This window comes from Lathyrus oleraceus, chromosome 3 (assembly GCF_024323335.1).
Source record: "Lathyrus oleraceus cultivar Zhongwan6 chromosome 3, CAAS_Psat_ZW6_1.0, whole genome shotgun sequence".
In the NCBI taxonomy this organism is placed as follows: Eukaryota; Viridiplantae; Streptophyta; class Magnoliopsida; order Fabales; family Fabaceae; genus Lathyrus; species Lathyrus oleraceus.
In genome coordinates, this window is record NC_066581.1 from 163,318,653 (window position 1) to 163,329,123 (window position 10,471).

The window sequence follows — 10,471 nt, forward strand, 5'->3', positions numbered from 1 at the left end:
CTATTCATGCATCCTTTAAAATGATTTTGAATCTATTCACAGTTTTTGGTAAATTACGGCATTTGAAATCGACGTAAAAGTACTTTAAAACCGTCACAAATTTGTCCCATTTACTCAAAATGTAAAAGTAATTCGGTTATTATTTTATTTTTTATTTATAAATTGTATGAAATATAATAATAATTATTTTACAGATATTTTGAAGGTGACTTGAACTTCATATTTAAATGAAAACATTTTTAGTAGAAAACATAATGGTTTGTGTGTGTGATTTTATTTATTTTGAATTCGAATATTAGTAAGATATTACTGTATGCAATATAATTTTATTAATTCTTATTTTTGTATTATGTTGTATGTAAAATTTCTTAGTGTTCAAGAATCTTCAAATTCTTTTAAAAATAGAATGATGAACGTTTAATTAAAATTATTTAATATTTAAATTGACAAGATATTCTATAAAAAAAAATTGATTACCATTTTAAAATGTAACAATTTTTTTAAAGTTTGTTGCAATCAAATGAATATTAAGTATAGGAATTGATGACTAAATCAGTTATATAAGTTCCTTAATGTTTGGAAATCTGTTTATTGTTTTATGCCAAGAATAATTGGTATATTAAAAAGATATAAGTTTTAAATTTATATGATAATGAATTAAGACTTTTTAAATTAACCTAATCCTTACGCTTTAAATAAGTGACTGCAGCAGTATTCAACTTGACATCGTAAATATGAAAAGTAAGAATAAGAAGATATCTTTTCACAAATCACTCTTCCTCATCACCATGATGAAGATGAAGAGAACGTGCCTCAAATCTATGAAAAAGAAGAAGAGGAGAACTTGCCTCAAATCTTCACAACAACAACCACTTTCTTCTACAAATTCAATTATAATTCCAGATGACTGCTGGGAGCATGTATTCACATTCATCATTAACCCGGCCGTCCAGCCTGACTTGAAATTCATCCTCCAAGACGCCAAAACTGAAGAGAAAAACAAACTCAACTTCAAATCCCTATCTCTCGTCTCTAAACAATTCCTCTCCATCACCAACCGTATCATATTCTCTCGCAGAATTTATTATCCACATCTTTGTTATCTCCCTCGTTTCTTCCATAGATTCTCCAACCTTAATTTCCTTCACCTTTCCTTCATATCTGAGTCTGGTGATCTAGACTGCTCCCATGATCTCGACCATGCAGCCATTGCTTTGGCTCTCCGTGACAGACCAACATTGAAATCTTTAAATATTTCCTGGATTGAGCTAATTGATGCAAACTACATTACTTCACATTACATTGATTCCTTCGCAAGTTTGAAGAGTTTGAATTCTCTTCAGTTCCGATGTTCTCGAATCTCTGATGATTTGCTTTACTCTATTGCAAGGGAAGGTCTTCCCTTGAAGACTTTTGTTCTTCAAGACTGTAACGGTTATAGTTACCATGGAATTTATGCTTTATTATCCAAGTGTCACGAGATACAACATTTGGTTCTTCAAGATGTTGATTTTCTAACTAATCATCAATTTTCCCAATTGTCTTTGCTTATTCCTAATTTGGTATCTATAAATCTTAGTGATTGTTTCAAACTCACAGAATCAGCTTTGTTTGCGCTCATTAAAAACTGTCATTCACTTGCTGAGATCACAATGGAAAACATATATATTGACAGAGAAAATTTAGAAAACTCTAATACTTTCAAAGATTTTGATGTCAATCCTCAATTAAAGTTTCTATATTTGGCTAACAATTCATTTATAAATGATGATATCATCATATCCTTTGCTTCCATTTTTCCCAATTTACAGCTTCTTGATTTGAGTTATTGCTGTGATATATCTGAAAAAAGTATTTGCCAAGTTCTAAGTAAATGTTGCAAGGTCAGATATCTAAATTTGACCAATTGTAAAGACGTGAGACAACTTAAAATGAACTTTGTAGTTCATCAACTAGAGGTGTTGAACTTGTCTGGTACAAGGGTTAATGATAAAACCCTCTATGAGATCTCAAATACTTGTGGTGGACTTTTGAAACTATTACTAATACGCTGTAAATACGTCACAGAAAAGGGAGTGATGCGTGTGGTTGAAAAATGCAGACAACTGGAAGAGATCTATTTGAGAGGTTGTGATAAAGTGAATGCTGATGCTATGAAGATCTCAATGCTTTCATCAAATCCATCATTAGAAAATGATGATTGCTCCGATTTTGCCGAACTTCGATTGAAGTTTTGATTCTAAAATATAAAATGTGTTTTTTAGTTTTTAGATTTGTATCTACTACAAATGACTTTATTTTTTAAAATACCAACTTACATATATGTATTCAATCGTCATTTTGCCGATGATCATCATCTAAATATAGTTAGATTTTTATATAAAGTTTTAAATTTTGATGTTTTTCGACTGGCTGAACATAATTACTGCTACATATTTTTGGTTTCCTTGACAGGTGGTTGCATTGTACTGTTTAGTTTTGTATCCATGCATCATGCATCTTGTGTAATGTTCATGTTTGCATATGTCATTCATAGGACTAAGATATGCGATTTAGTCGACGTTTTCTGTCGCAAGCTGGTTTCGGAGAGTATGGTCGAGGTGGGTGTGCTCTGAAGTTTCAGTCTGAAGTTTAAGGAAACTATTTTGCTGGTTACATAAAATATTTCAAATTATATAACTCCAATCACAAAAAAAATGAGTGATTAATTTGAGTCTTTTACACAAATTAAAAAAATATAAGTGTTTGTTGTGGATAACTTGAGATTAGGGTTGTCAAAACAAATTCTATGCCTTCTTTCCCTTTTATTCTTTTATGAATAGTACAGCCTTAATAATTACAAATAATTACATTAATATCACTACTAATTATAAATATTTTGATTTGAATTTGAATTATATACAATTAGTAATTTTTTAAGTTATACAAAATATGATATGCAACTAATAACATCATATTTCTTTATTAACATTCCCCTCAAATTGACGCGGTTGGTCAAGCAGTATCAATTTGTTAACGAGAAATTGATGTCAAAGATGAGGAAATACTTTGGTGAATATATCAGCAAGTCGAAGTTATGAGGTGACATGTGGAAGAGATATAATGTGATTCTCAAAGGCTTCCTAAATAGAATGACAATTCACCTCGATATGATTAGTTCATTCGTGAAAAACTATATTGACGGCAATTTGAATAGCCCTAGTATTGTCAACATATAGAGGTGTTGTTGTTTACTGAGAGAAACCAAACTCAGCTAGAAGACCGTGAAGCCAAATAATTTTCGAACAGACTATTGACATAGCTCGATATTCATATTCAATGGAGGACTTGGAGACTCGTGCTTATTTTTTACTTTTCCAAAAAGTTAATACAAAACTAAGAAACATGCACCAACTGGTGACAGATCACCGAGTATTAGGACAACTTACACAATGAACATCGTTATAGCCAACCAAATTAAGGGATGATCCAATAGGAAAAAAGAGGCCACGGTGAGAGCTACCTTTCAAGTAACGAATAATGCTACGAATAACAACCAAATGAAGGTGTCGAGGAATGTGCATAAATTGATTGACCTGTTGGACTACAAACGAGATGTCAGGGTGAGTAATTGTTAGATAATTAAGACTCCGGCTAGTTGACGATATAAAAGTGGATCAAACAAAAGATCACCCTCATTACGGTGATATTTTACTTTAACCTTAAGAGGAGTATCCACTAGGGCAATAGATTTGGCCCCTCCAAGAATATCGGATATGTAGTATACTTGTGTTGATGAAGAAAAATACCATTGGAATCAGAATGAACCTCAAGACCCGAGAAACAATGCAGGCAACCAAGATCTTTCATATGAAACGAGGCTTGAATTTGTTGTTTAAGTTGTTATATGGTCACTTAATTATAACAAATAATGACCATGTCATCAACATAAATAAGCAGAAGCAAAATTCTAGTAGTCGTTCAATGGATGAATAAGGAGGAGTCATATTGACTTTGAGTATAAGAAAATCCAAAAATAGCGGATTGAAATTTTCCATACTATACCCGAGGAGCTTGTCGCATACCATATAAAGAGCGTTTGAGCTTGCAAACACTTGGAGAGGATGAAAAAAGACCCTGAGGATAAGTCATGTAAATATTTTCTTCAAGGCCCCCATGAAGAAAATCATTCTTCACATCCATTTGATGAAGAGACCAGCCTATAGAAGCAACAATATAAAGCATTATTCTAATGGTAGTCATCTTAGTTGCAGGAGCAAACGTCTCATCATAGTATATCCCATATTCTTGTTTGTTGCCCAAAGAAACCAAGCAAGCCTTGTAACAATTGAGAGAACAATCAGAATTCAACTTTTAGAATACACTCATTTGCAACCTATAAGTTTCACACCAGGTGGACAATATACAATGTCCCAGGCAAAAATATCCTGAAGAGCCTGTAGTTCATCTTGCATTGCTTTCACCCAACATGGTCTTTAACTGCCTGTGAATAACATGTACAAACAACTATACTAGATGAAGTTGTAGTAAAAGAAGTATGCCAGGAACCATACATATCTGGGGGGTGAGACTGTCTTTTGGATTTCCGCAGTGGTTCTAGCACGGGTTTAGGTGGAGGATCAGTGTCGAGAATCGAAGGGGAGTGCCTAACATATACATGTTCGGGTTTAAAATGCTCTATAGACCGAGAGACCTCTTGGAAGTTAGGAAAAATATAAACATCATAAGAATTAGGGGAAAGACACGGGAAAAAATTGATGATCAAAGAAAATCACATTGCTAGAAATACATATGCAATGTGCAGTGCCATCATAACACAAGAATCCTTTTTGATTAAGACTATATCCCATAAATTCACATTGGACAGATTGTAACCCAAGTTCATGACGTTCAAGAGGCGGTAAGTGAACAAAACATATACAACCAAAAGTGTGAAGATCATGATAATTGGGATGTGTTAAAAAGAAGAAATAAAGGTGTATAAAAATTAAGAACCTGAGATGGAAGATGGTTGATCAGGAAAACAACAGTGGACAAAGCTTTAACCCAAAACTTTGATGGAACAAAGTCCTGAAGCAGTAATGTTCTGTTGACATCAAGCAAGTGCCTATTTTTGTGTTCAATAATGTCATTTTGTTGAGGTGTACAAGCACAAAAGCATTGAGAAATAATTCATTTTTGCTGTAAGTATTTTTGTAACTTGTGAGATGTATACTCACCTCCCGAGTCTGAGCACAAAATCTTAATGCTGGTTTGAAAGAAGGGTTGGCAATGTCAGACAGTTTGATGTTGAATTCAGAGATGGATTCATCTTCATTCATTCTCAGATTCTCAAACTTTGTTGTGAGGAGCTGCAATATTGACATACGAACCTTGGATGTGCCTTTATGTGCAGTTTTGAGAATCTCTCATTCTTATTTGGCTTTAATACACGTGTTAATCAATCTAAGTGTGTTATGTCAACACCATTGAGAATAGAATTCAAGGCCTTGGAGTTTCCAAGAGCTTCATCATCTTCAACATTAGTCTAATAAGCTTCATGCTTTAGGGTTGAAGTTCCATTTTGAGAGGTAATCACAAGGTATTTCCAACCTTTTATAACAAACTTCCATGTTTTGTTGTCCATGGATTTGAGAAAAAAACCATTTTGGATTTCCAATAATCATAGTTTGTGTCATCCAAGACAGGTGGTATATTGACTGATCCTTCATCCTTAATGTTGTCGATTTGAATAGAAAATATCTTCACTGAAGCTTACCTAAATAGAACAGGGTGTTTTCTCTGATGCCAATTGAAATTATGTTCTTAAGGGGACAAATGTTGGACCAAATGCCTAAGTCAATGTGTTCAACATCTTAAACCAGAATTGACAGATAATAGAAAATAAATAAAAGATCATAAAGAATACAAGAGAATTGTTAACTCGGTTCAGTGCAAACAACACCTACATCTAGGGGGCTTACAACCCAAGAAAGGAATTCCACTCTCAATAGAATTAGTGCAAAGTGTCTTAGATGAACAATATTTGTTCAATGTCCCTCTTCTTAATTCTACTAGTGTATTTCTTTTTAGGACTCCCCTAAATATGAGTCTCCTCTCACTTTCTCTAAATCACTAATCCTAGTGATCAATACAATAAACATAATATTGATTAATGAATTACAACTCAACTATCAAACCAAAATATATGCTTCTGGATATGAATCCAAACGCTGGAGTGGAACACAAACAACAACACAAACAAAAGACACAAAACAGAAACCCTAACACAAAGATCTCAAATAGTTGCACACCCTTAAAACTTTAGGTTTAAGTCTCTTTAAATAGCAATGCAACTTTTGGGTTTTTCTCCAACGGACATTTGATTTGAGATCACTGTTGGAACAGGGATAGAGTATCGGGATTTGTTATCGTCTCCACAGGGATTATGTGATATTGCCGCCGTTCGACAGTTGTTAAGTTCTTAACTTATAGTAACAAGGGGGGTTTTAGTTTTCGGTTACGGTAGCTTGCATAAAAAGTAAGAAATGACGGTAAAAGTTTTGGTTTTACGATTTGAGAAAGATTGTCAAAGTTAGGGTTCGACGATCACTTTGCATGCATATGTTCGATCAAACAAAACTCATAAACTCCATTAGATAATAAACACATTCACAAAATCCTCCCAATGTGTTTATTTCTAACACACATTGTGGGTTTTTTCCATTTTGATCCATTGTTGATTTCTCACACAATCTATCAAAATGACAACTTTTAGGTTTAACTTTTTAGTGAATAAACTCATTCAAAACTATCTCTAGCTAAAGAACAAGGATGGATGAAAACCTAGGTCAATAGTTGGAAAACACCTTTCAATGATAAACCAACACAAAGAGTTATCAATAAAACAAGGTTTTCACCATACATTCATCATCAAAGAGTTTACAAATGAAGGTCAACCCATATACATACAAAGCTTCTGATCATCTACATCTAACCTTAACAAAATGAAAGACTTAGCTACTCATTTTCATGGTAGCTTGAACAACAAGTTTCGGAAGAAGGTTGATCAACATCCGAGTCGAAGAATCGAGATTGAATGGGAATCCACCTTCTTTTTGTAAAATATTGTCAAGAGAAGAAGAAGAATGAGAAATGGGGTTTTTAGGGCACCAAAAATCACCTCCCAGCAAAAAACAAGTAAAAAGACGATAAAAAGATATCTTCCAAAAAGTAGTCCATACTACTTATAGAAATGGTTGCTGAGTTGTCATGCTCACTAGGCCAGTAGAATGGTTCGCCTAGCGAGCCCCAAAATAAGTCACCAGAAGAGCCTGTTGTTCGCAGTTGATTTTGGCGAACAACCTCTGGTTTTTCAAAACTTGTCGAATTGGGTTACTTGCAGGATCAACCACACAAATCCTAGGACATGTGCAAATCTAAACAACTTTGTAAATCTCTAGAACCACTTTTGTATCTTTCATTTGGTTCACTAAGTCTATCATGTCGAAAGATATTGATTACGAATGCTTAAATAAAAGTAAACTTAATAAGATTAAGATAAATGGCGGAATACAACTGGCGAAGCATAAAGTGTCGAAAAGAAAATGCAGAAAGATAAATGACTGGTAAATGTAAAGGAAAATTGATAAAAAACTTTGAATTTTATAAAGTAAAACTTTGAAGAAATGGTGTTTGTATACACGTACATTTTCCAGATATGACTCTTTTCTCTCACACGGGTACTTTGAGTATTTTGCAAGAGTTCTGTACAAGTTTTCACACACACTCTTTCTGATAACAACTATCCTATTTATATACAAACAAAATAACTGTTACTAACGAACAAATCCTAAAGCTGTGTCACTTGGCTTTCTTCCTTTCGCCAGATGCTTCCACGCGTCTTCTGCCAAACGTCACAACTCTTTTGAATTTAAAATTTCACTTTATGTCGAAATGACGTCTCTCTCCAGACTTTGTCGAATTGTCGAAATACCATTAATATGTCGAAGTGTTGAAAATACTTATCAACTAAACTGTTAATTCCATGGCATCATTTGTCAAAAGAATCCTTTTGCATACTAATCTCATGGCGTCAAAAACGCACGTATACAAATTGCCCCCCAGCAAAGATGTTTCGACTGTTTTGGAGAAACAGTCATTTGTTGTCAACCAGTGTTTTGATGCCATGTCATTTAATTTCACTATTTCCAAGTTTTTGTAATCTCAATTTCCAATACAGATTCATCATTACACTTTCTCCAAGATGTCACGTCTAGCCCACGTTCAGACTCTACCTCCATCATTTCCTAACATCATGGTCTCTTTTCAACTTCCACCTCTTCAACATCACCATGAAAATCGGCCACGTGTCCCACAATCATCATTAACATTTCAAAGCATTTTTATCATCTTCCTTCTATAAATACCCATAAACCATTTTCTCTGAACTTTTTTAACGCTTCAGAACTCCTTTCTTCATACCCATTTTTCTTAAACTTTCAACTTTCCTGAGAAAAATTCCTTTGTTCTTCCCAACAATGGCTCCTCACAAACCTTCCAGCAGCAAACCTTCCAAGAAGAATCGAGACTCAGCTCTTTCTCCTGCGCATGATTTGAAGGGACCAATGACTATTGGAAACCAACAATATGTTCCTGAACCTCCAAATGAGACAGAAAAAGAATGTATCTACAAATCCCAGGTATTCATTCCTGTTCTTGTTTCTGGAAACTGTCACGCTATGTTAGGTCCACTTCCAAATCCAGAGATTAAACCAGATTGTTTAAAAGAATTTTTTCCAACTTATTTCCATACCAAACCCATAGGTGCTGGAGTGAAACCTCAACCTAAAGAGAAAACTGTAGAGCAAAATGACCCACCGAGTTTGACTGATGACGGAGAGTTGAACTTAACTTATTTGAATTACAACAGGATATTTAGAACTTGTCCATGGTCGAAAGATCCTTCCGACTACTTATCTTGGCTAAATAAAGTTGAAAAGATTAAAGGGGATTTTTTGGAAGGAAGTAGGCATTTTCGACCTTATTCAATTGTCAAGAGTAGGACCCAATATTTGCCCCAATATGCTTTTAGCTTCGCTTTATTTTTGGGACAGCACCTACAACACTTTTCACCTTCCTTGTGGGATGGTCACACCCACTCTCTTCGACGCAGCAACCATCGTTGGCCTTCACCCCAATGGGATAGATTTCAACCCCACTAACCTAAACGAAGATACCATCGCTTTCGACACTAGCTTTGCTCCATACTCTTTATTTACGTCTTATTATCATGACAAGAGTACCAAGGAAGTCTCGGATGTCGAACACATAGCCTTCTTGACTCTGTGGCTATCTGTTCGCTGTGAATTTTGGCGAACAACCTCTGGTTTACCAAAACTTGTAGAATTGGGTTACTTGCAGGATCAACCACACAAATCCTAGGACATGTGCAAAATCTAAATAACTTCGTAAATCTCTAGAACGGCGTTTGTATCTCTCATTTTTGGTTCTCTGAATATTTTATGTCGAAAAATGTTGATGAAAGATGTTTAAATAGATGTAAATTTGACAAGATAAGATAAATGGCAGAAAGTAACTGACGAAATGTAAATTGTCGAAAAGAAATTGCAGAAAGATAATTGACTGGGAAACTTAAAATGAATTTGTAAAGAACTTTAAACTTTATAAAATAAACTTTGAAGGAATTGGTGTTTGTTTACACATACATGTTCCAAATATGACTCTTTTCTCTCACACGGGTACTTTGAGTGTTTTCAGGAATTTTGTACAAGTAATTTTCCACACCTTTTCAGATAACAACTACCCTATTTATATATAAATAACATAACCGTTACTAACTACCGAATCCTAAAACTGTGACAAACGGTTCTCTTCTTTTCGCCAAATGCTTCCACGCGTCTTCTGCCAAACGTCACAACTCTTTAGAATTTGAATTTTACATTTTACGTCGAAATGACGTCTCTCTTTAGATTTTGTCGAATTGTCGAACAACACTTATCAACCAAAACCGTTTATCTCATGTCGTCATTTGTCGAACGAACCATTCTGCACAACAAATCTCATGGCGTCGAAAACGCACGTATACAAATTGCCCCCCAGCAAAGACGTTTCGACTATTTTTCTGGAGAAACAGTCATTTGTTGTCAACCAGTGTTTTGATGCCATGTCAATTAGTCTTTATTAAATCCAAGTCTGATAATCTCAATTTCCAACACAAATTCATCATTACACTTTCTCCAAAATGTCACGTCTAGCCCACGTTCAGAATCCACTTCCATCATTACCTCACATCATGATTTCTTTTCAACTTCCACCTCTTTAACACTCCCGTCAGAATCGGCCACGTGTCCCACTACCCTCATTACAGTTCTAAAGCGTTTCATCATCTTCTTCCTATAAATACTCATAAACCTTTTTCCTTAAATCCTTTTCCACTTCAGATTTCTTTTCTTCATACCCATTTCTCAAA

General features: G+C 34.6%; 1 protein-coding gene across 1 annotated transcript; it reads left to right on the plus strand.

Annotated features, from left to right (window-relative positions):
- Positions 1–734: 734 nt before the first annotated feature.
- On the plus strand, positions 735–2,237 carry LOC127130226 (F-box protein SKP2B-like). Its single transcript, XM_051059276.1, has one exon. It carries the CDS (start codon positions 735–737, stop codon positions 2,235–2,237), a length of 1,503 nt encoding a protein of 500 aa, XP_050915233.1.
- The last annotated feature ends 8,234 nt before the right edge of the window (positions 2,238–10,471 follow it).

Coding starts and splice junctions, on each gene's coding strand:
- LOC127130226 (XM_051059276.1), top strand. CDS start 735: ATGAAAAGTAAGAATAAGAAGATATCTTTTCACAAATCACTCTTCCTC.